This window comes from Tasmannia lanceolata, unplaced genomic scaffold, assembly GCF_043159265.1.
Source record: "Tasmannia lanceolata isolate RefF3 unplaced genomic scaffold, GAP_Taslan_0.1 ptg000007l, whole genome shotgun sequence".
Classification (NCBI taxonomy): domain Eukaryota; kingdom Viridiplantae; phylum Streptophyta; class Magnoliopsida; order Canellales; family Winteraceae; genus Tasmannia; species Tasmannia lanceolata.
Genome location: NW_027518684.1, coordinates 13,346,640 through 13,371,800, shown reverse-complemented (window position 1 = coordinate 13,371,800; position 25,161 = coordinate 13,346,640). Strand labels below are relative to the sequence as shown.

General features: G+C 39.1%; 2 protein-coding genes across 7 annotated transcripts; one reads left to right on the top strand and one right to left on the bottom strand.

Moving 5' to 3' along the window:
• The first annotated feature begins 3,487 nt into the window (after positions 1-3,487).
• LOC143881983 (zinc finger protein STOP1 homolog) lies at positions 3,488-13,727 on the top strand. 6 transcript variants are annotated; one of them, XR_013252053.1, is made up of 4 exons: positions 3,488-3,655; positions 11,028-11,180; positions 12,075-12,644; positions 12,741-13,727. XR_013252053.1 is itself a non-coding variant. In XM_077385351.1 (2 exons), exon 2 carries the CDS (start codon positions 8,086-8,088, stop codon positions 9,670-9,672), a length of 1,587 nt encoding a protein of 528 aa, XP_077241466.1. In that variant the 5' UTR covers positions 3,500-3,655; positions 8,072-8,085; the 3' UTR covers positions 9,673-9,711. The 6 variants fall into 6 exon arrangements, 2 of the variants coding, with proteins under 2 accessions (XP_077241466.1, XP_077241465.1); XR_013252054.1 differs by having other exon boundaries at positions 11,034-12,644; XR_013252055.1 differs by having other exon boundaries at positions 11,028-12,644; positions 12,747-13,727.
• Positions 13,728-16,002: 2,275 nt separating this feature from the next.
• On the bottom strand, positions 16,003-25,161 carry LOC143881982 (uncharacterized). Its single transcript, XM_077385349.1, has 4 exons — positions 24,864-25,161; positions 19,869-19,974; positions 16,874-17,022; positions 16,003-16,760 (listed from the first exon to the last, which is right to left on the bottom strand). The coding sequence occupies exons 1-4, from the start codon at positions 25,002-25,004 to the stop codon at positions 16,665-16,667; spliced, it is 492 nt and encodes a 163-aa protein (XP_077241464.1). The 5' UTR covers positions 25,005-25,161; the 3' UTR covers positions 16,003-16,664.

Sequence of the window (25,161 nt, the reverse complement as noted above, 5' to 3'; positions counted from 1 at the left end):
AAGAAGAGAGCCAAAAGATGAGGGATCTCATTTGTTCGTATTTCCCTACTTTTGCTTCTTCATGTGGACCCGGGGAGGGGGGGGGGGGGGGGGGGGGGGGGGGGGGGTGGGGTGTGGGTGCGGGGCAAAAGACGAGAGCCTACTTTTTTTTTTGGGGATTGATATTTCCACTTTTGAGGGGGGCAAAAGACGAGAGCCTACTTTATTTTAGGGATTGATATTTCCACTACCGTATTTTGATGATTGCACTCCTCACTTTATTAAAAAGTATGGCGATGATCCAAACCGTCCATTAGATTACCTATTTCGGACCCCACCGAAATCCGAAATCCGAAATTTCGTATTAAGCTTCAAAATTTGGGACTGAAATTTTGGACCAAAATTCCAAAATTTGGACCGAAATTTTGTAACACTTATTATTTTATTTTATTTTTAATGCCATTTTCTCGAAATTTCAAACCGAAATTTCCGAAATTTGGGACTGAAATTTAGTATTTCGCAAAATATCAAATTTCGGTTTCGGTCCCCACCAAAATCCGAAATCTTGGATTTCGGTCGAAATTTAAAACCATGATCCTTACCCTCCGACCAATAGAAGGACGGAATACTAGAGGGTTGATCCTAACCTTCTATAGATCGGAGGGTTATGATCAACCTATAGAAATGTTTTTTGGGGCACAACCTATTTAGGATGTGGTCCATCTAATGGACGGTTTGGATCATCCTATACTGCGGGCCATACCATACTTTTTAATAAAGTGAGGAGTGCCATCATCAAAATACGGTAGTGGAAATATCATTTCCCTTTCTTTATCTTCTCTGTGGGAAAACGACATTGATTAACGACTCTCCGACTACCATTCACCAATAATGTGGGATTGATAGGCAATTTCACAAGAAGCCAATTGGGGGCTCACTTTTTTCTAGGAGATAACAGCCGCTCATTATTTTTCAAAAAGTATTGTAGGCCCACTTCTTAGGATGATCCAAACTGCTAGTTCATTCGGCCACGACATAATTAGGTTGTACCCCATTGATCATCTCCTTAGGATGATCTTAACCTTCCGATCATAGTGGTTTCCATAATGTGCAGACCCTATACAGATTGGAGGATTAGGTTCATCTTATGGATATTATTTTCATGGTACAGCCCATTTATGCGGTGGGCCAACAAAATGAAATAAGGATCATCCTAAGAAGTGGGCTCCATCATAGTTTTTGACAAATACTGAAGTATTCTAAGTGTATGGTCCGGGAAGATCAAATATCTCTTCAACTTTAAGTTATGATCCTCACCTCTGTTTTCCTACAGATCCTCTTCAGATCGGATCCACCTATGTGTTGACCACAATCGGTGCGGTTCCTTAGCAATCTGATCTTTTATGAGGGCTTTTCAAATCTTACTTGTTGAGTTTGGTCCGTGATTCATTCGGGTTCGGACTGCTCTATTTATGTTGTACTTTGATAGGGCTTAGGGATAGGAGTCGAAATAGAGAAATTAGGGGTGTCGAGGGACCCACTTCGGATCAGATCCACCTATGTCTCATTCACGATCCATTCAAATCCTTGACCGGTCGGATCGGATTCGAAGTGTTCTTTGGATCCTACTTCTTGTGTCCCGGTCACGATCCATTTCAAATCAGACCGTCCATCGGAGTGTCCTAGCATGTCCTACTTACAAAAACAACAAAACATCTCAGCTTTCTTCAATTGAAATGAACTTCAAAACTTCTTCAATTCAGAAAGGAATCGGTCGCTATATCTAATAACAACCCATGATTTTGATGAAGAAAATGATTTATTGTTGAAAAGAAACGATAAAACTTTCTAGTAACTAATCATTGTTGAGGGTGAGTGGCAAGTTTACAAGAAGAAAAACAGATTGAGGAAAGGAAGAGAAAAATATGTTTGGAAAAAGGGAAGTGTAAAGCCATAAGCTAAGCAATATTTAGTTCATTTTTATGAAAATACCACTACTTTAAGATTTAATATAAGAAATATTTTGAGAGTATTTTAGTAAAAAGACTTTGGATATTGACTACCTATCAGATTTTTTTTGCCACTTCTTGATGACGATCTAAAATTTTTCGGATCTTGCGAAGAGGATTCAAAATATGTCCATGGATCCTTCTAATGTGCTTAGATCATGTCTATTAAGATTTGGATTCAGACTATCCATAGGACCGTGTGAGTCCATTAACACCCCTAAGGCTCTGTTTGGTTAGATGAGATTTTAGTGGAAGTAGTAGTCAACAAGGAGGTGACAAGGGTGGGATATGTGTAGACTTGTCTAGAGAAGATTAGAGGGAATTTTGGAGAATTTTGGTAGTGTGTTTGGTTAGATGTCAAAGCATGTGGGAGAATGGAGGGGTGTCATTAACAAAATAAATACTAGGAGAGAGAGAAAGAGGAGAGAGAAAGAGAGAAAAAAGTAATGATTACACATGGCATTTCATATTCTACTCTTCTCCTCTCTAATATTTACCAAAAACAAGGTTTGGCATTGGAAAAGTAGGGGAGGGGACAATCCCGCCACATAGGCGCCACCTAAGCAAAAAGCTAATAATGATGTCTCTTCCATGTCTAGTAGTCCAATGGGATTTGAGCTAAAAAATGACAACCAAACAACATTTGGTATTTCATATTCCTAGAAATGCTCAGCCGTCTTCCCTACTTCTTGCAACCAAACAGAGCCTAAGAGAAATATATGAGAAAAGGAAAAGAAATGTTATTTGTCAATTTGAGAAGAATTTTTTTGGGGAGATAAATCAACTCCCATATATCTTAAATCGACTCCCCATGTGTCTTTCTCTCTCCTCTGGGTTAGAGAGAAAAAGAGGAGAGAGATAGACACATGGGAGTCGATTTAAGATATTTGGGAGTCGGTCTATCACTGCCTTTTTTTTATTATTATGCGAAACTCATGGGGAGCCCTTCCAAAAATCAGCTGAAAGGGCACCCATTGGTGCACCAAAGTGCATCTGATGTGCAACCAATGGGGGCACCCTTTCATCTGATTTTTCCAAGGGCGCCCTTGAGCTTAGCATCTCTTTGAGAGAATGTCCCTCGTGAATAGACATAAATGAATAAAAAAGTCAAAAGTATTTTTATAAATTGACACCCTCCATTTGGATCTTGAACAAACCACCTGATTGTGGCTAGTTTGGGTCACCATGTAAAATAATTTCGGACCATATGTTTTGGAACTATGTATCGAATGGTTGGATCCGGCGCCCAAATCCTGTCTTATTAAATCAACCCTAATATTCGGATCCATCCGACCGTTGGGGGCCATTGACACGCTAGGTTTTCCACAGTTCATATGCACCTGGTGGGCCTTTTTTGGTGTGAGTGTGTTTCACGACCCACGTGTACGGTTAGGATTGTAGGGGGTGATATCCAATACGCGGATGCGAGAATTGTGGAAGCTCACATTTCTTATATTTATGGGTAAACAGTTTTCTTTGAAATTTAAAATAAACAAAGCAAGTCAATGGGAAAGTTTAGCCAGAAATGTGACACTATTCTTTTTTGGCATTTGGCTTTTGGCTTTTGGCTGATGATATAATTGACTTATTGGGTTCAGTTCATCTGTTTCAGTTTCTCTAGTTTATTAAGACCCAGCTCACCACACACACCAACTACAATTCAATCTGTAAGTTTCTTCCATTTCTTTTGAAAATTTCTCTTTGAAATGTTAATAATCAGAGTTTCTCAAGATAACCCATGTCGGTAGTTTCATTTTCGTTTGGCCCCGTTTTGGCTTTATCATGTGGGTATTGGCATGGACGTTGGGTTTTGGGCTTTTCTTTTCTCTCCATTTTTTTCCTTTTTTAGTTTTTGTGTTATATTATGAAAAATAGGATCTTGCGGGCGTTTGTTGTGGGCAAAGATAGGATTTTGGTGTGTTTTTGAAATAAAATATGGGGATTGGGGGTGATTTATTGATGAAGAATAGGATTTTAGGGTGATTTTTTATTTAGAATTTGGAAGATGGTTTGGACTAAAATCTAGGATTTCTGGGATGAACTGAGACTAGAAAAGTATGATTTGGGGATGTTTTTGGAGTGAAAGATAAGATTTGATGTTATTGAATCGTGTGATTTGGGGGTGTTTTTGGAGTGAAAGATAGGATTTGATGGTATTTGTGAGATGAAATATCATATTCGGGTGAGAATGGATTGAAATATTGGATTTTGGGGTGGATGATCTTTTGTATTGGAAGTTTGGAACTCTGAAATATATCTACTATAACTGGAGTTATCTTGCTCTTTTTATTTTTATTTTTATTTAATTTTTTCGGCTTTGATAATCTTCATTGCTCTTTGTTTGCTTAGGAAACGAGTTCAAAATGGATCTTAAACAGATGCACTCTTCTGAAAATTTGACCCGATCAATTCGATCAGGCACTCGCCATCTATTTTCATTGTTCAACTGTTTGACAACATGTCACTTCTCTTTTTGTCCTAAGTCACTTCTGAAACTTTGACAAGATCTTCTTTGGCAAATGACTCCTCGAAAAATTTCATTATGGGTCAATCGCTTAATCATTTTGATTCACAGAAACATCAGAAATGGAACTTCTCGTCGTGTATGGATTATGGTGTTAGGATCGAATAACCGTTCACTGAATTCCATAAAAAAGTGTTAGGATCAGATCCCCCTATGTCTTAGTCAGGATCCATTCAAATCCCTCATCAGTCGGATCAGATTTAGAGTGTTCTTCGAATTGACCATCCCTCGGAGAGTCCTAATAGGTCCTAATTACATTGTATTCAGTGCCCCTGTACTTGTGCAATGATGGAAACCCATGAACAGATATTCTCACCAAATGAAATCCAAATAGGTCTTGATAAATGTAGGATTTCACTAATTCTTGGATGCTATTACAAGAGGATCATTGTGTGCTTATATCTTACATGATAAACACAGAATCAAAACAAGATAGTTATGGAGGGGAAGAATCCTAATCAAATCTACTTTCTAATCTCTCTTGCTTGCCTCTTCTATCCATTGCCTAATTTATCCGGTTGCTTCATTTAGCCAACTTACCTAATCTACCTCCAAGACGATCAGACAGTGGGATCTTAACCCAATCCAACCGTTGGATCCCACATATTCTAACAGGTCTTTTGAATACACAAATGAATAAAAATGTGATTATGTTTTATCTTGACTGAAACTCGGAGATTGCAAATAGAAAGTGAGCTAATTATCTGCACACTTCAAGTAATATAACAACTCAATAATCATAACCACACCTACTTATAGAATGAAGCTTTTACAAATAAACATCGGAGATTGAAACTGAAAAAAAAAACGAGAAGGCAATGTAATGAAACTATAAAGACTATAAATCATCAGAATGGCCTATGAGATACAACAGATACTCTGAATACTACAAGGCCTATGTAATCATGATTTAAATACAAATAGTACAAAAAGTATGATCGCCATGGATATATCAGTTATGGAATTTGTCAATTACATGGACATAAAACACCCAAAACCAAGTCATCTTCACACCCATCCTAAGAGCCTGAATAATCAATGGAACTTTTCCCAAAACCCATCAACAAAAATCAAATGATTTTCACAAAGTTACTGACGAAAATTAGCAAAATTACTGTTGAGAGAGAGAGATAAGATATTTGGGAGTCGATTTATCACTGCCCAAAAGATATTGTGACCATCAATGGAATGGAATGGCCAAGTGGATTAGGATAAGGGCGAGTGTCTAGCGATGGTGTGAATGGAATGGCCGAGTGGATTAGGGTTGTGGGAAGAAAATGATGGAGGAAAAGGACAATCGACGAAAAGGGAGGAAACTTGAAAGTGAATCAGTAAAGGGCAGAAATGTGAAATTCATTCGTTTTTACAAAAACACGCCAATAAATTATGTTATTACATTCTTTATAAGGGTATTTTTGTAAAAAGATCTTTCTAGTATGCCCATATCCCGTCTATTAAAGTTCGGATTCAGAGGATACATTAGACTGTCTGGGTCCATTGACACCATATTGACACCCTCCATTCGGATCTTGGACACTCGACCTGATTGTGGCTAAGTTTGGGTCACAATTTAAAATAATTTCGGACCATAGGATATGAATCCAATGGCTAAGTTTGGATCCCAATATCTCGCCCAGATCCCATCTATTAAATGAACCCTAATGTTCGGATCCATCCAACCATTGGGAGCCCATTGACACGCAAGATTTCCCATGGTTTACATGTCCAGACATGGCTCCACATCTGCAGGTGTGCCTTTTTGGTACGTGTGTATCACAAGCCACGTGTAAGGTCAGGATTGTAGGGTGTGATATCCAATACGCGGATGCGAGAATAGTGGAGCTCACGTTGCGTAGATTCATGGACAGCCTGTTTTCTTGAAATTTTAAAGATAAATTAAAGCAGGCCAAAGATAAATTCACCCCCTTTAAAGAAGAATACACCCCCCTTATTTCTGTTTAAGTGGGTGTATTCTTCTTTCAAAGTGTGGTGTATTATTCTTTCAGGAGGGGTGAATTTATCAGTGCCCTCAAAGCAAAGTCAAAAGAAAATAAGAAATGAACCATTCTCTTTTTAAAAAAAATAAATTTCTCATAACATTCTGGGCAGTGATAAATTCACCTCTTGTACGATAAATTCACCCCCTTTAGCACCGATATCTCTCTCCCCTTTTCCCTATATTCCTCTCCTAAATCTTCCCATCCACCTACCTTTGTTAATAAAAGCCACCCCTTCTTCTTCCTTCCCCATCTTTTTCCCTCTTATCCTTCCTGATGTAATGGAGATAAAAATATAATCTGGGTCTGATACAAATCTCCTTCGATCTGGGTCTGTTAAAAAAAATAAAAAAATGGAGGCTGAGAGGATGAAGCAACTGATGTTCCTCTGGTTAAGAACCCTAAGCACACGTGTGGCCCTTGTGGGTGGAAACCACACCTCTTCCAGATTTTGCACTCGCTAAAATTTATGTTCCCCATCTCCTAGTCTCTCTGTTTTTGGTTCTCTCTTTTATGTTTCGCTTTCCTTCTTTAGAAAGCAATAGAAAATGTCACAGATGAAAGCAATATGAATGTGGGTTTTGGTGCAAAGAATCAGGTCAGGGGTTTGTATAAAAATTCCTCCTGTTCTGATAATCAGCTTGTGATTAACCCGATGGCCGGATCTTGAGGGTAATTGTGAGAACATTGCTTCCAGCAATTTTGATATTGGCACTCCCCTGGAAGATTCCGGCCGGCAAAGATCGATCCCGGACGAAACATTCGACTTTGTTTAAGCAGAGAGATGCTGCGGTGAGATTGGTGCTAAAGGGGGTGAATTTATCAACGCCTTTGACTAATTTGGGTTAAGCTCTTCTTTTGCCAGTTTCTCTAGTTTCCTAAGACTCAGTTCACAACACAAACCAACTGCTCCGAGTCTGTAAGTTTCTTTCTATTTCTTTTGAAATTTGATCTCTGAATTGTTCAATCAGTACTTCTAAAGCTAACCCATTTCGGAAATGTCATTTTCTTTTGGTTCCGTTTCGGTTTTAGCATGTGGGTATTGACGGAAAGGTTGGGTTTTGGGCTTTTCTTTTCTCTCCAAATTTTTTTTTTCCTTTTTAGTTTTTTTGTGTTATATTATTTAAAATTGGATCTTGAGGGTGTTTATTGTAGGTAAAGATAGGATTTTGGGGTGTTTTTGGAATGAAATTTGGGGGTTTGGGTTGATTTAGGGGTGAAGAATATCATTTTAGGGTTATTCTTGATTTAGAAATTGGAAGATGGTTTTGACTGGAATCTAGGATTTCTGGGAAGAACCGAGAGTGGAAAGGTATGATTTGGGGATTTTTGGAGTGAAAGATAGGGTTTGATGGTATTTATGAAATGAATTATACTATTTGAGGGGGAATGGAATGAAATATTGGATATTGGGATGGGTATATCTGTTGATGATGCATCTTTTCTTTTGTATTTGAAATCTGAATTATGTCTACTATAACTCGAGGTTTCTCGCTCTTTTTATCTTTTATTTAATTTTATTTTTCGGCTTTGATCATCGTCATTGATCTTTGTTTGCTTAGGAACCGAGTTCAAAATGGATCTTAAACAGAGGCACTCTTCTGACACTTTGACAAGATCTTCTTTGGGAAATGATTCCTCGAAAAATTTCATCTCGGGTCAATCGTCGAATCATTTTGATCCACATAAACCTCAGAAATGGGACGCCTCCGCAAGTACAAGTTATGGGATTAGGATTGAACAACCCTTTCCTGAATTGCGCTCGCCTTCAGACCCACCACCCTCTCAACCATTTGATCCTGAAATCAAGATCAAAAGATCTGATCAATTAGACTCAACAACCCAAATTAACAACAATACTACTCCAGATTGGGACCCGAGATTGATGTTAAGTAACCTTTCTTTCCTGGAGCAGAAGGTCCACCAACTTCAAGATGTAATACATTCGATTGTCGGTCAAGAAGGTCGGTTTTTGGGTCGATCTAGTGAACTCGTTGCTAAGCAGCATCTTGTATCTGCCGATCTCACCTCTATCATAATTCAGTTAATGTCAACCGCGGGTACTTTGCTTTCATCCGCGAAGAATACACCCTCGGCAACTAATCCATTTGTTGGGCAATTGGGTAGCATCTTTGGAGGTCAGACTAGTCTAGGCAAGAACATAAGTTTTCATCAAAACATGAGTATGGTTATGGGTTATGTTGATCAAATCAAAGCTATGAGTAATTGTGGGGACGAACAGAAAGACGTTGATCAATCCGAACAGTGTAGTTTCATTGTTAAAGGATCCGAGCCTCTTGGTACCGGCGAAGAATATGATATGAAGGACTACGAAGATGCTGCCGAAGGAGAAAACCTCCCACCTGGTTCATATGAGGTGTTACAACTTGAAAAAGAGGAAATTCTAGCACCACACACCCACTTTTGTTCAATATGTGGAAAGGGATTCAAAAGAGATGCTAATTTACGTATGCATATGCGAGGTCATGGTGATGAGTACAAGACCCCCGCCGCCCTTGCGAAGCCTAGTAAGGAATCGAATGTAGAGCCTGTGCTTATTAAAAGATATTCATGTCCTTGTGTGGGTTGCAAGCGAAACAAGGATCACAAGAAATTTCAGCCTCTTAAGACCATCCTTTGTGTGAAAAACCATTATAAGAGAACCCATTGTGATAAAAGCTATACGTGCAGTCGGTGCAATTGCAAGAAGTTTTCTGTTATCGCTGACCTGAAAACTCATGAAAAGCATTGTGGCCGCGATAAGTGGCTGTGTTCCTGTGGTACAACCTTCTCGAGAAAGGACAAATTATCCGGGCATGTCGCTCTGTTCCAAGGTCATACTCCTGTTCTTTCCACAGACGATTTCAAAGGCTCGGGAGCATCAGATCAAGGACAGAACAATGAAGCAACCACTAGTTTAAGATGTAAGGGATTTGATTTTGGATTTGGTACTTCTAGTGGAGCCCATGTTTTGAACGTGAAATGCGATGATGATAATACTTATTTCTCACCAATGAACTTTAATGCCTCTACCTTTGGTGTAATTCGTGAGTTCCCTCCACCAGCATTTGAAGTTTCTGAAAGTTCATTTTCTTTCATACCATCTAGGTCTTGTAATCTCATTCAGAAAACTGGGGAGGAATCGAGTTCCAGTGTATTGTGATTTATATGTTATTCTGAATCTTTAATCATGTTTTGATTATATTTGGTTCATGCTCTTTTTGTTTTCTTTTTCATTTTTTGTTTTCTTTTTCATTTTTTCTTTTATATTTGGATTGTGCGTTTTATCTTCAGATCAGTGAGTAAAGAAACATTGTTGCTATGCCCGGGGTAACAATTTAAACTCATACTAATGGCTCATGTCTTTGACAAAATGGCAGTCTGGTATTAAGTTATCTTTGATTTGAAGGTCTAGAGATTCGTGAAGGTCGAGACCAAATCAACTCGGGCAAGTCCTCGGCCCATTAGATAGTTTTCTGGGTATTGAAAAATAGTGATTTTGATGTTAAGCCTAATGAATGCAAGTGTGGAAGGATGGATATCCAGATCTGATCTAGTTAAACATCGAAGATGAGAAAATAAAATGGAGAATATTGGTAAAGCAAAATGTTTAATGGCGAATTCAATGCGATTTACCCAATTGATCTACAGAAGAGGAAGAGGTTCAGGAAACATAATCGATATCGTCATTAGAATTTGGGATACAATTTTGAGAGGTAATATATCTCCTACGAACGCCATCAACCTTAATGCCGATGGTTGCTCTCTTGGCAACCCAGGCAACGCAAGCATTGGAGGCATTTTTAGGAATAGCACAGGCTGTATCAACTTTTTCTTCGCAAGCCCTATATGTACTATTGCCCCACAGAAGTTGATGTCTGAGCACTTCGCTAAGGATTGACAATTTTCAATCAGATAAATGGAAGGTAGATTGGAAGTGGGAAGTGACTCCTCTAACAGTCTTTGGGCTCAAGCTATTACTATCCGTCAATGGACGCGTGCTCATCTTATGGATGAAATAAAAGATATGTATTTGTTTGGTTTTTGCTCTTTTTCTCTTATTCCTAGAAGTGCCAACGATTTGGCTGGTCGTTTAGCAAAATCACGTGCTTCTAGCAAATCCTTGTGTATGGGGCTATACTTACGCCGGATTGCACCTGTAATTTGCTCTTGTTTAATAAAATTGTTATCTTCATCAAAAAAAAAAAAAAAAAGGAAAAGAAACGCAGAAAGAGGTCTAGTAACTTTGACAGGTGGAAAACCCCCAACATATATTATTTTCCCCCCTTGAAGTTTTTATCTCTTCCCTTAGGCCCTGTTTAGATGACTTGAACCCGCTCTCTTCATTCTTTACTCAGAGAGACCTTCAATTTATGATAATATCCCTATAAATGAACCATGCTCATGTCCTTTCCCTTAAAATTGTAGAAAGTATGAAATTTCCTAGGAATTTCTTTTCTAAGAAATGTTTTTTCTTGCAATCCAAACAGGGTCTTAGACCATCATTTCTTCCTTAAGCTGCAGGTTGTCATTTCCGCCCCAATTAATGAGCAAAATCTTTGGCCCAGGTGAATGGCTGATTCTGCTGCAACACAGCTCAGGCACAGTTCATACAGCACATCCTAACTGAGGTGATCTGAAATCCACGCGACAATGTTAGTCGAGCAAATAGTAAGATTTTCTATGACTGACATCAGCCATACTTATTGGGCGATGATAAATTAGCACTCCGTGCAGGATTATTCGCACCCCTTGAAAGGTTTTTATGTGGCAGACTTTAACGCTTTTTTATATTAATTCACGTTAAAGTGGTGCGGATTATCCTAAAGGGGTGCAAATTTATAATCGCCCTATTTATATATAGTTATTACTCTCAGCCATTCGCATGAAGTGAATTGAACTTCAGCACAGGGTAGCTTAGACCACCTCTTACTAATTCTCAATTCTTTCTCATGCTTACTCGTTAAAAAAATAATGCAGTTCCTTATAACATTTTGGCAGTAAGCTGTGGACAATGCGGTTTCTGTGCTTGGTTTGTTAAGATTGATGTCTTAGTACTGGATTAGGTGCTTTTTTGTTGTGCCTTTTTAGTGGGTTTTCCCACGTTTTTTCTGAGGCTAGGCGACATGTCCTCCTCTTGTTTTGCATTGATATATACCATCTTCCGGCCTTCCCCGGGGCCTTTTTTCCTGGTTAAAAAAGAAAGATTAGTGGATGTATCTTTTTGTCTTAGTCATTCCATTAGAGTTCATTCCTCTATTCTATTCTAATCATCATTATTGATGAATGATTGTCCACCTAATGCAATTACTGGCTCCCTCTCTTTAGTAATACAGTAGATTACCGAAGTCACAAATCCTTCTTGATTGTTGATTGTTCTCATCTGACTATTTCCTCTACCCTTTTGGCAGTAAGCCGTGGACAGCACCACTGTCTGAATATTTTCTTTAGTCATGTAATTTGGTTGAGTAATAAATCCTTCTTGTTTGAAATTCTCATTCCATTCTTTTTATCTGAACCAGTAAAGAAAACTTTATCTAGTCTAACTCATTAAAAATAATGTAGGTCCTAACTTTTTGGCAGTATAAGCTGTTGAGGACACCTCTGCAAAAGAGTAGGTTAGTAGATGTCCCCCTATTGATGGATCCTTTTAGTCACTTATTAGAGTTTCTTAGCATTTTTATTTTCAATTCTAATCACTGTTGTTGATGATGACTGTCCACCAACTTTAATTACGACCTCTTTCGTCATTCACAAATATTCCATGGAATAAGCATGAGCCCAATTGTGAAAGAAGAGGAAACAGGGGTGGGGACTTGAGATGGCCCATGTAGAGAAAACCAGTAACAAATGCTAATGCTAATTTGGCTTTTTAGTAGAATTTGTTATGGTGGTCGCAGCGGCCAGACTTTGGTTTGATTATAGCAGTGACACCAATGGCAGATGCAAGGAAGACAACAACACAAGACACCCGCCTGGCGGGGGCAATACGATGTTAGTGGGAGGCCCTTGAGTTTTCTTTCTTGCCAAACAAATTTTTATATAACATTATGCTCAAGAACATGGCAGGAGTCACAGGTCTTTTTCTTTTTTGAGCAGACAAACCCATGCAGCGCCTCAACATATGTATATACTGTAAGCCCAATGGTTCCCACCTTGGCATTCCCATATTCTTTTGATGATTCCAAAACACAAGTGATTTTATTTCACTAATGTCTTTGAATGTCTTAGTTGCAGATCATAATAGTTTGATATCAAGGTTGCTTGGATCAAGGCCAAGAAGTTCTCATTGAACCACATTCGGAAGGCCAAAGACGCTGGAGATCTAAGATGCAAGAAGACTTGAAGTGGTGCAAAGTGAAGATCGTTTTAATTTAAGTCTTTTTAGATTGTATAAATCCAATCCTAGTTTAGGTTCTGAGAAGCACAAAATGGAGTAAATCACACACCCCTAAATAGACTTATAATGGTAGAGTGATTGCCTTTGTGATGTTCCAAAACTTTGGAACTCTCATGACAATCCCATCTCTGTGTGAATAGGAAATCCAAAAGGCTAAAATTAAATCAGCACAAAATCTGAAAAATCTGCTGAAAATAGGCTTCTCGGAGCTCCGAGAAATGGTCCAAGGATCAAATATTCAATCCCTACTTGTATTCTCGGAACTCTAAGAAATTGTCTCTGAACTCCGAGACATTCTCTCGGAAGTCCGAGAATGGTCTGAAAGCAAAAAAAAATAGCCATTGGGACTTCTGCGAAATTACCACTATGCCCCTGTAACGGTCATATTTGGTTCTTTCCTATTTATATGGGTCCTAAACTTCACCAATCTTCAATCCTTACACTCTAAAATATTATTGGAACATCCTAAGAGTGATTCGAACTTATTTTATGCCTCTCAACCTCTAGATTAAGGATTTGGATTATAGGCTCTCATTTGTTCATCTTCTTTAAGTTTGTAAACCCTTGTGAGGGACATTGTTTTTTCTTTTCTTCAATCATTGTAAGAGGGCAAGTGTTGGTGGAAACGCGTAGCCATCTCCATAGAGCGAGTGCCGAGGACGCAGAGCTATCCTCAGTGTATTTTGGTTGATTCCCCTCTGTTAAGGGAATCAGACTAGTGAAGCCATCAAGAGTTCTTGGTGGAGTGGAGTAGGTCATTGGTTTGGACCGAACCACTTAAAAATCTATGGTGCACTCTTTCATTGTCTCCTTTACATTTTATTGCACTTATGATTTTTTATCTTCCGTTGTGCTTGAGTTTTAATTGCCATTAATTTTTTTTTAAGCTTCCGCATTCTGTATTTTGCAAAAGTTTTTAAAACTCTATATACCCCCCACTTTGGGTTGCCATCTAGGGCCTACGAAAATTTCATATGCTAAAGCCAACCTTTATCAGTTCAAGGCCATGAAGGCGTTACAAGCCCAACACCTCTTGATGCTTTGCAAATTCTCAAGGTCTTTAAGCCTTTCACCAAGCTACTAACCATGCTCTTGCCATGCACAACTTTAACTCACTTTCGTGATCTGCCCGCATCATGAGTTCATTGAACACAAGGCCCTCAAGCCAAGTGCAAGTTCATGTAGAACGAGGCATGCGATGCCATGCACTAATCCGCCAAGTCTTTACGACCCGACAACTCAAGGCATAGGCCTATGCCATGAACCAATCAGTTGGAATGAACTCCTGCAAGGCAACAACAACCATCTAGAGGCGAGGCTAGATCCAGTCACGCTGCGCTCATACCACCGCATCAAGGGACCATTTGCAAGATGGTGGCATGAGTCCATTCCCCTGCTCGGATAGCTGAAGCCCATCACGAAACAGGTCAATGAGTGTGCCACATTGCGATCCGCTAAGATCGAAAGGCTTGGTCATTTAAGGAGCAAGCATGTCCCATGGACTAATCCGCGAGACTTGCATCACGCGAGGGCAGCCGAAGCCACCTCAACACGAACTCATGAAAAGCCTAGAGATCGGCCTAATCATATAAGATGTACAGCGGTGCCGAGGCATTGATAAAGTTCAACCTCATCATCGGTCTGTACGGTGTACATGCAAGGCAAGTGGGAACCCAAATCAACATGTAATGTCTTTGGCCCCAGTCCTCAACCAAAGAAACTGGAGCATCTATCTGAAAAACTTACAGTCCGCACCCAAAGCTCCCTTAGAGCACACCTAGTCGCCTACAAACTTTAAGTCGATTTCCCGATGTGCCAAAGGATTAGGCCAACCAGCCCTCTTAGACAGGAGTGCCTACCAAACGTCCTCTACCAACATACTATTGAAGACGCAATGAGACGAGCCCACTTTCGAGTCATAACTCCAACTATGTCCCCGTGACATAGGGCACGGACAAGAGTTAGATGAAGTGCCATGTGATTAGGGGTTGGGGATTTGGTGATAGACAATACATATCTCATCAGTAATACTCTCTAATATCTCGTATAAAATGCAGCTACCAACAATATTAATTATTAGATAGAGGACCCAACTGTACAATTTTTCCCATGGTTAATTCTCTTTGTTTTTTTTCTTTGTTTTTTTCTTCTTTTTTTTTCTGGCATGTGGGGCAAAACAGAAACTCAATGTTTTCAACAAAATGGTTTCACGTTTTGCTAGCAACTCTCCAACTTTAATGAACACGGAGGGTGTCAATGGACCTAGACAGAAGATGCGTTTAATCCAATGGGTCCGAACTTGATTAGATAAGACTTGGGCACAGCGTCTGAATTTGTCACACACAATTCATATCCACATCCTGCCGTTTTATTTAGGATTGGACTCAGTCGCACAAAATCCATCGGATCATCATCTTAGATCCGATTAGAGAGTGCTAATGTGCCTAATGGTCCTTCATATTGTAAATGAGAGGATACTCATATATAAAGGATATTTTGGGAAGTGAAATATCCACCCCCCTTTTTTTTCACTTGGGACACACAGCTCTAGTGTATCTATGACTGCAGAGGGTCCGATGTACTTCACGTGGGAAGGATTCAACGTGCCAAATTGCCATGTACACTGGATCTAGCTGTTACGTGTAGGGTTGAACTCGGGTCGGATACAACCTGAACCTGTCGGGTTCAACCCGAAAAAAGGTCGGGTCAGGTTGGGTGTCTTTCGGGTCCGGATTAGGTAGTAAGCATAAAAGGTCAGGTTGGAACTTTGGTCGGGTTCCGGTTGGAAAAAATGGTTCCTTGGGCTGGATCGGGATGAACCTCATCAGGGTGGAACACGGGTCGGGTTTGGGTTGGCCTCAACCCGATACAACCAGAGTTGCACCCGTAGTCACGTGCAAAGAAAAGGGGTGAATTTATCATTTTCTGATATTTTCGTAGTATATAATTCCAAATCAAAATTATATTTCCTCCATTAGAATTTCGTATTCTAAGTCATACCATCAGAAATCCAATGGTGATTTTTGGCCTGCCTGCATAACCTTATCATTACGACATTATAGAAAGATTATACCCATCACTCTTAACACCAACTCATCATAAACATCACTCATAACATAATGAAGGAAAATAGTTGTGAAACAAGAGATTAGCCATGGATGTTCATACTTTCTCCATGCAGTTGATGTTCAAGTATAAATGATTAAATAACACCTACTCTAACAAAAGCTTTTGGAGTAAATGGTTTTTTCCCCCTCATTTACTCCACTTTCACCTCCAAAATAATGGGGCAAATTTTTCATTGACATTGCTACATCGGACAAATTTATCATTGTCCCACCCGGTGGTAGGGGGTGTCCGCATCCTAATTAGGGGGGGGGGGGGGTTTGGGGGTGGGTTCTTCTTGAAATGGGAAGGGCTCAAATTGTTCAGACCGATCGAAATGGTGAGATCGTCGCAGTTTATTATCACAGAATGTTGGAATTTTTCACTGGGAGCATTTAAAAGTGGAAAGGTAAATAGATTCTTTAAAGATTAGATATTTAGAGCCCATCAATCATGAGACTTAATTCATGATCAACCCCATCAATACCCCACAAAACATAATTAATCCCCCCCCCCCACCCACCACCCACACACACACACACACACACACAATCTTTTCAAAAGCCACTGATTTGAAAGGCATGCCTTAAATCTCTAAACTACAAGAGAAGAACCCTTTCATGAATGGCAGAGAGAAATTTGAGTAGAAATCAATCCTGCTTGCCACGGGAAAGCCTAGCTCGGTGTCTGAGTTCTGCCCTTTTCCATTTGATGATAAGATGGCACAATGAAATAAGGGTGTTTACCTGCGAGGAGGAGAAATCGGGCTCATGGAGTAACAACTTTGCAAAGGAGAGATGAAATAGAGCAATTCAATGGTTAGTGACCAGGATTTTTTTCTGAAACAGAAATTACTTACCAGGATTATGATTGCAATGACAAGGAGAGGACCAGACCAGACTGTTGACAGGAAAATGCCATGGGGATCAAAATAATTCTGGCCCGCAAAGCTTTTCCAGTTCTTCCCAAGAAAACTATTGATATTCTGAGCAAGATATACACCAGTCACTGCACATCATCGAACAGGAGTTAAACAGATATTAGATTACCGAGGCTTACAGTAGTTCAATATATTTATGGATGAATCCTGATAAAAGGTTGCCAAATATGGTTCCTGGATACCAATAAAAAAATGTGGCTACTGGATATCCTGGTAAAAGAATTGCCAAATATGGTTACCTGAACTGCATGACTATTCTGAACACTTCATATTTTATACTTTATACTACTGACAAGATGAAGATTTAATACATTGCCTACAGAGTGTACAGATAAGCATGTCCTGAAGTTGTAACTGATGTTATTATGTACGTTGTTATGGGCTATGAAAACCAGTGTCTTCACAAGCATTCCATTTGAGCTGCATACAAAAGAGCCTAAAGGCACAAACTCATGGCTTGAAAGTTTTCATCGGCTGAATGGTTGCTCTAATAGAGATACAAACTCATGGCCCATAGGTGGCTGTTGGGCAGATCTTTGTGGTGTTTGTTTGAGGTGTTCTTTACGGGAGTCCAGAAGCTTAGGGCACATTATTTAACCAATCCCTAGAGTTATTTTTTGCTCTAGAAATTGAAAAGGCAGAAAAAACAAAAAAATCGAGTATGGAATGAACCTTACAAAAATGGTTCTGGTTCGAGCATGCATGAAGGCGCCTAATTCAAGTTCACCCGTGTCATCGTGAATGATGAAGTAAAACATCCTAAACTGAAGATAAAATTGATCGATACATGTAGAGGATGGAATGACCAACACTCAAAAAGGTCTATTATGAACACAAAGGGAAGAAGACTGCTGCTCGAACCAGAACCAGATTCAGATGGTTCTGGTTCTCCCTCGAGTGCGGGCTTTACATGGACCTTGCTTCTCAATGGACTCAATACATGTGATAGGCTGAAACGTCGGGGTTTTAGGATGGCTCAGTGGTGCACATTGTGCAAAAATGCGGAAGAATCGATTAACCATCTATTCCTCCTATGCCCTTTCTCCTTTCAGGTATGGATGAATATCCTTAAATTCTTTGGGTTGTCATGGTTAAGCGAGAAGGATGTGAAGAATGTGATAATGTTTTGGCGCAATTTCTTCGCTGGACTTGTCGGTGAAGTAATATGGCTCTCTATTCTGTTTGCGATTGTTTGGCATATATGGCTGGAAAGAAACAACAGGATTTTCGGGGGGAAGGAACGAAGCACGGCATATGTCACTCTTGATGTCAAGCTATCTATTATTAGATGGGCGAAAGCTAAGTGCGGAATACCCTACTCCGTGGGAATGATCCTCAGAAACCTCTCCATGGTGCTGTCCGAAATGAAACCTCGATCTTCCATCACACCGCAGTGGATTCCTCCCCCTGAAGGCTGGTTAAAGTTTAACTTTGACGGGAGTTCCCGCGGAAATCATGGCTTAGCTGGCATTGGAGGAGTATTTCGAGACTTCTTGGGACACCTCATTATGTCCTTTTCGGGTCCGATCGGGATTTGTGACTCAAATGAGGCCGAGGTTTCGGCACTTCTCTTCAGTTTACAGTGGTTCGTGACTCATAATTTGGTTCCCCTAATAGTCGAAGGTGATTCCTTCAACATGATAGCATGGGCAACTAACAAGAACTGCGGACCTTGGCGGTTGGCGTCAAAACTAGACCATATCAGGGACCTGGTGGCTATCCTTCGACCGTCCCTCCATCATAGGAGAAGAACGGCAAACGATTTGGCCGATTCTCTTGCCAGGCGGGTGTAGATAGGGATGATACAATTATCAATGTAGCCGGATTTTCTTTATCTTAGTTGTAACCGCTCTATCACCTGACCCCGGCTGGATGAGGCTGCATTGTACCCTGGGACTCCTCGTCCCTTTTGATTAATAAAACGTTACCACTTTCAAAAAAAAAGAACCAGATTCAGATGCAGCATAATGCATGCTGATCAAGTTTGTAAGGTTTTTTAGTTTCCTACTTTGTCAGTTCTCTTATTTGACAATTAAGAGTGTCTTAAAAGTCACCTTTCAAAAAAAAAAGAGTGTCTCAAAAGTCAATTCTATTTTGCCTACAGATAGTTAGAAAGTCGTAGAAGTCCATGCTAAGGTCCAGTTAGAAAGTACATGCGGTTTTGGACTCTAATAAATTATAAGTGTAGGATGTTGTGACTCTTGGTCAACCACCTGTGGAGGCATATGTATATATACAATTATGCACTTGTTAAAATATTCAAAGAATAGTTATGATATAGAAATAGCAGACCCCAACTAGTTTGGGACAAAGGCTTTGTTGAGTTGAGTTGAGTTGAGTTATGATATAGAAATTGAAAGGTGGGAAAAGAGAATTGTGTGACATCTTTTAATGAAATTTTCTCTTTTGTTCAACTAGTGAGCAACCAGTTTGGATCAATTTTGCAAGCTTTACCTCGAGTCTTTACCTAAACTTGAAGGTAAGCTGCTTTTCTTCTTATGGAAAAACACTACTCATCACTTCCCAACCTTCATCAATCTCTTGCCTAAATAAGCGTACCATGATTTGGTGAAACAAAAAATGACAAACGACAGAACCATTTGTAGTTCATTGAGAACTGGAACCCATGTGAAAATATATTTGTCTCAATGTTAAGAGTATGGTAGTCTAGTCTTTTCTCATATATTGTAACCCTATTCATGTTTATACATATTAAGAGAGAGTCTGTCAGTACGTCAAGTCTGACAGTTCTCCTTTTTCTCCTTCTCCCTATTCTTTCTCCCTCACACACACTTCTTCTCTCAGTAACCCACGGTAGTAATACTTGACTCTTTATAATAGAAATCAATAATTTTTACTTGCTCGATCAAACTCATATACTGGCATCCAAGGAAAAGGAAATTTAGAAGCATACAAGCCATAAGGAATAAGCACATCTGGAAGTTGATATTCCTCCTTGAAATGATGACTGTTAGCAACACAACAACATGAAACGATACTAAGCAGATCAGCCAAGGTTCCTGTAAAAGCAACAAAAAAGAAGAGAGAAAATCACTTAGGAATAGTATCGTATCATAAACAGGTTTTATGGGCAAAGAATGGCCTATATAGTTCGTTGACACAAGTCATGAATAAATGATACACATGAATAGTAAGAGAGACGCATAGAACATGAGCTATAATATGCGAAACCAATAGGATGAACTAGAGTAGCCAAACAGAAAACAGAATACCAGGTGTTTAGCATATTAACTGTAGATTAGATGCATAATTTTGGATTAGATCTTTGACGAGGAAATCTATGTGCACGTTAATTATTGCAACCCTTCAATATCATACAATATCTCAATGTTTTAGTTAAGATACATGTTTAACATCTTTCTTATTGAACAACGTGCATGCTTATGTGTATGTAGTTATGTATTTTTACATGCTAATTGTATATTGAATTGCTTCAACGTCAATAAGACATTTAAAATCATTTTTAATCACAAAATACTTATAGAATTAACTGGGGTTGCAACAATAGGATGTCCTAGGTAGTTGAGACTCCCACAAGTTTGCCCTTAATGCAAATTCTAAGCAGAAATGACAAAACGTGGTGAGCAAGAAATATTGATCAAAACTACAATTTAATTAGAGCATTCTCCATTGCACTCCAGACCTCATTCTGATTGAGATAGTTAAAACTCTATCTAAGTAACTACAATTTAGATGCAGAGTTCCTTTTAAGCATCATGCCTAGTGCAAAAGTTGCACTGTTGTCAGTCATAGCAAGTTTGGACCGAAAGACTGAAATCAATGTCAAAAGTGTATTAAATATACACTTAAAAGGGAAACAATGTAAAAATTGCCTTAAATCTACACTTAAGGGAATCTTTTCCACCCGTGCCAAGTCAATCACATCATGAGTGCCATCCAAAGCGAGAAGAAATAAATAAATAAGAGCAGAAGTATGGATTTGTTTTTGCAAGTTTTTCTTATATAATATTTTCTTTAATTTGGATGTTTGCACACGGGAAGTAGTATCCACTTTGGGGACAGTGCACACTTCCCAAACCCACCCTGTCCATCCTCACCAGCTGTTATTGCAGCAAGTGCCACATGGGCCACTGATAGCATTCCTTATAGATTGCTGATGTAGGTTATGAACCGAACCCCACACATCATACATGCTTTGTCATGTCTGATTGCCCTTTTCTGGGAATATTTGGATGTTAACGCATTACACATGCATCACATGCTGAATGTGATGATTTTGATTTTTCATTTCCCACAGATTTTACAAAAAGATGTAATGGTTGCTATGATAGGCACGATGGAAATGGTAGAACACAATTGAGCGTTGTGCCAAAAGTAATATTGGACTGGCTAACGCAAAAATGGTAAAAAATCAACGGCTTTTTAATTTTGTTTGAGTTACACAAAGTTGATATGCATAATAGTTTCCTACCGCTTCATGAGTGAGAGAACATATTGGTGATAAAAGTTATCACATATAATATGCTGAACAACACAGGTGGCATGGCTATCAGACAACATGCCGAACAACATATTGGCTGCCAAAAACAGATAAAGAAAACAAGGTCACCTGGAAAAAGAAGTACGACACATGTATCAATGAAGATTTAGACATGTCCAAGAAATTCTATGTAGTACAGAGCTTCTACAGCCTGCTATCACATAGACCACATGCTATCTTAGCTAACAAACTATTCAAAATCAAAATCTAACTTGTGATCTATGTGTTCTTATGAAATGCAAAATTCCAGTTCATATGCTAATGAAGATGATGCAAAGAAACTTCAAGATATGTTAATAAGAACCCCATTTTAAAAGAACATAACTTTAGCCACCCAATCCAATTTCCCTGAGATGAGAGAATGTGGGTCACAAACATGAGACTTGTACATGGCCAAAGAAGAAATCAGAAATAGTATATACTCTTAAAAGATAAGTGCAAGCAACTGTAGAGGAACATATACCAAGAACATGATTATCAACTACAAATTTCCACTGAAAAGCAGCATGATACTCCCTAATCATAATAAATCAGATACAAGGTTTTCCCAGATAAGTACGATGTTTGAAAAAGGCCATAAAATAACCTCAAGTTGGATAGCCACTCTAGTAACCAAAGGAGAAAAGGAGAACTCTGCTATTTATGTTGGGTATAATTTCCTAATAACTCTGCTAGTTGTGTTGGGTATAATTTCCTAATATCAACCATAATGGAAGTTTCTAAATATGTTTCAAAACAAAGATGAGGGCCAAAATGCGGTCAAAGCAAATCCCAGTCGACTCGGCTAGTGCAGCTGAGTCTTAGTTAATACAGTCATAACCATTGATTTAAATTTCCACCATAACCGACATGACATGACCGAAATGTTTATGTTTCCATCTCCACTGAAACCGAAACCAAAACGACCGAAATGCATACACCAAAATCGTAAGTGTGATGGTTGTATATTATATCAGTATGTGTTACAATTATATTTACCTTGTGGATGGTTGTCTTGCTTATGTGATAGTTTGTAAGGCTCTATTTGGTTGCAAGTATTTACCTCGTAGATTAGTGGTGTATGTAGTCAACAAGGAGGAGACAAGTATTGAATTTACCTGAAAATTACCTGGTCGAATAGTCATAGAGTAGTGGGATGGGGTACAATTACCAATGTGTGTGTGTGTATACAGAGAGAGAGAGAGAGAGAGAGAGAGAGAGAGAGGCATCATTCCCTGGAAATCTAAGCAAAATTCCCCCTTTTGGGGGGATTTTGGCTTGAATTTCATATGAAGGGGACAAGGGTGATGTATCACCAGACATGGAATGATTAACCGAGAGACATCCATGGTAGTCTCCTGAGATGTCAATCCTAAATTGGCAACCAAACAAGGAGTTTTGCTGACATGTCACCCAAATGCCAAGCAAAACCCCCAAGCCATCCAGGCTTTGTGCAAGCAAACACACCCTAAGGGGCCGTTTGGATACGTGGATTTTAGAATATGGGATTTCTTCAAAATTGTAGCTAAGAGACAAGAGAAGAGGCGGACCAGCCGTCATTTTTGACAAGCCTGAGCATTCTTCGAGGTACGAAAGGTACAGCGCGTGAGGAGGAATTCCTCTTCTAGGATGGTCGTAGTGCTTTACTAAATCTAGATAACTAGAATTCCAAGGGACTAGAAATCCTGCCCGGAAATGGCCGAAACAGAACCAATAGATTCATTCTTTATGAATCAAGTACCATTCAAAGGGTGCATTGCCTCTTTAAGTGAAGAAGAGAAGGGCGTTGTATAGACACTCTGGAGCCTTTTTTCCGTCAACAAGAGAGTAGCAGATCCTCCCATATTTCCAGGTTCTAGAAGTCTCAGGATGCAGGAGAGATTCTTAAAACCTGAATTTCTCACTTAAAATCCAAAAAATGCTGTCAGGACAGCATACATCTGCTTGATCATGAACCCACTTTTACACTGTTTTCAAACTAAAAACCTGGATTCTAAAATCTACGTATCCAAGGGGCCGTTTGGATACTCGGATTTTAGAATCCAGGATTTCTTCAAAATTGTAACTTAGAGACAAGAGAAGAAGCGGACCAGCCGTCGTTTTTGACTTCCCATCCTTCTTTCCATCAGCAAGAGAGTAGCAGATCCTCTCATATTTCCAGGTTTTAGAAATCTCAGGATGCAAGAGAGATTTTTAAAACCTAAATTTCTCACGTAAAATCCAAGAAACGTTGTCAGGACAGCATACAACCGCTTGATCATGAACTCTCCTTCACACTGTTTTCAAACTAAAAACCTATATTCTAAAATATGCGTATCCAAACGGCCCCTAAGTGTGTGTGTGCGTGCGCGCACGCGCTTATTCTAGCATTTCTCAAAGTTTCATCTTTAAATTCTTTCATTTCCATATGTTTCCATGCTTTTCCAGGATTTCCACTGAAATTTCCAGCCGAAACCAAAATGTTTTTGTTTCTGTGGCGACCGAAACTGAAATTTAAAGCTTTGGTCATAACTTGGGAGAGTCAAAGGAGTTTTGATTGACTCAGTAGGGGCAAAACGCAGAGTTGGAAAAGAACTTGGATAGGGTAAAAGGGAGTTGACTCGGGTGAGTCGACGATTAGTGCGGGGAGTTTTGAAACAATGGTTCCTAGGTGACTTAACTGCATTGTTCAACACTCAATTGACCTTATCTAATCATTTTTTAATAGACTGATAGATTAAGAATAGATGTAGAAGCCCACTTGCATTGACTTTTAAGAGGTGGTAGGAGCAAGCTGGCCCTACTTACATCACTAATTCACCATCAAATCTTTATCAGAGGTTGATAAACTAATACTCAAATCTCATAATCGGTGTTCAACACTGGATCATTCTAACACATTCACCTAATAAAAGTCGACATAATTCCATTTTTTCCATAGAACGACGAATATGAATGAGTAGTGTTAAGCAATTTTTTTTCCTTTATTGTTGGAAAAATGAGAATAAGATAAATGATTTCAATCTCTGATCTGGACCATACACCCATCATCAATGATTTCTCTAGAAGCAGAAAATTACAAGATCAACCCACCACTGTATTCAATAGGCTAGTGATATTAGCACTGCCATGTTTTAATAATTGCACTAGCAATTCCCAAAAGCTCTCAAAAACCAATTAAGAAAGAAAAGACAAGCTGAGTTAGTGCAATTATCAAAACATGGCAGTTCCAACATCAGTAGCCTATTCAATATTCAAGATAATCAGTGGAACTCAAGACTCCATGAACAAAATGGAAGTCTGATCTATATAAGAAAGGGGGAAAAAAGACATTTTGAAAAAGAAAAGAACGGAATCTGAAAACCTAGAAACAGAGAAGGAAGAAACTAATTAAGGAAAAAAGAAGAAGAATATAAAGATGAAACGAACCTTCCAATCAATGGCGTGGAAGAATCCAATGAAATTATCGTAAGCAGGTTGAATCCCGCTTCGAAATTCGGCGGTCAATTTCTGGAGGAGATCTGTCATTTGATCCATCTGATCGTTTATTGCAGATCTTAGATCCTCCATGGCGGAAAATCGATTGAAGGAAATGAGACCAAAAGCAAAAATAATAGACGCGTTTTGAAATCTGCTACGAATCTTCGATAATTATTCAGTGTTTTTTGAAACTTTGAACTTTGAAGAGAGAGTTCTAGAGTGAGCAAGCTCTAACAGAAAGTAAGAA

Coding starts and splice junctions, on each gene's coding strand:
- LOC143881983 (XM_077385351.1), top strand. CDS start 8,086: ATGGATCTTAAACAGAGGCACTCTTCTGACACTTTGACAAGATCTTCT.
- LOC143881982 (XM_077385349.1), bottom strand. CDS start 25,004: ATGGAGGATCTAAGATCTGCAATAAACGATCAGATGGATCAAATGACA. Junction 19,975..24,863: donor TCCACGCCATTGATTGGAAG/GTTCGTTTCATC, acceptor TTGCTTTTACAG/GAACCTTGGCTGATCTGCTT. Junction 17,023..19,868: donor GTGCTTATTCCTTATGGCTT/GTATGCTTCTAA, acceptor GATGATGTGCAG/TGACTGGTGTATATCTTGCT.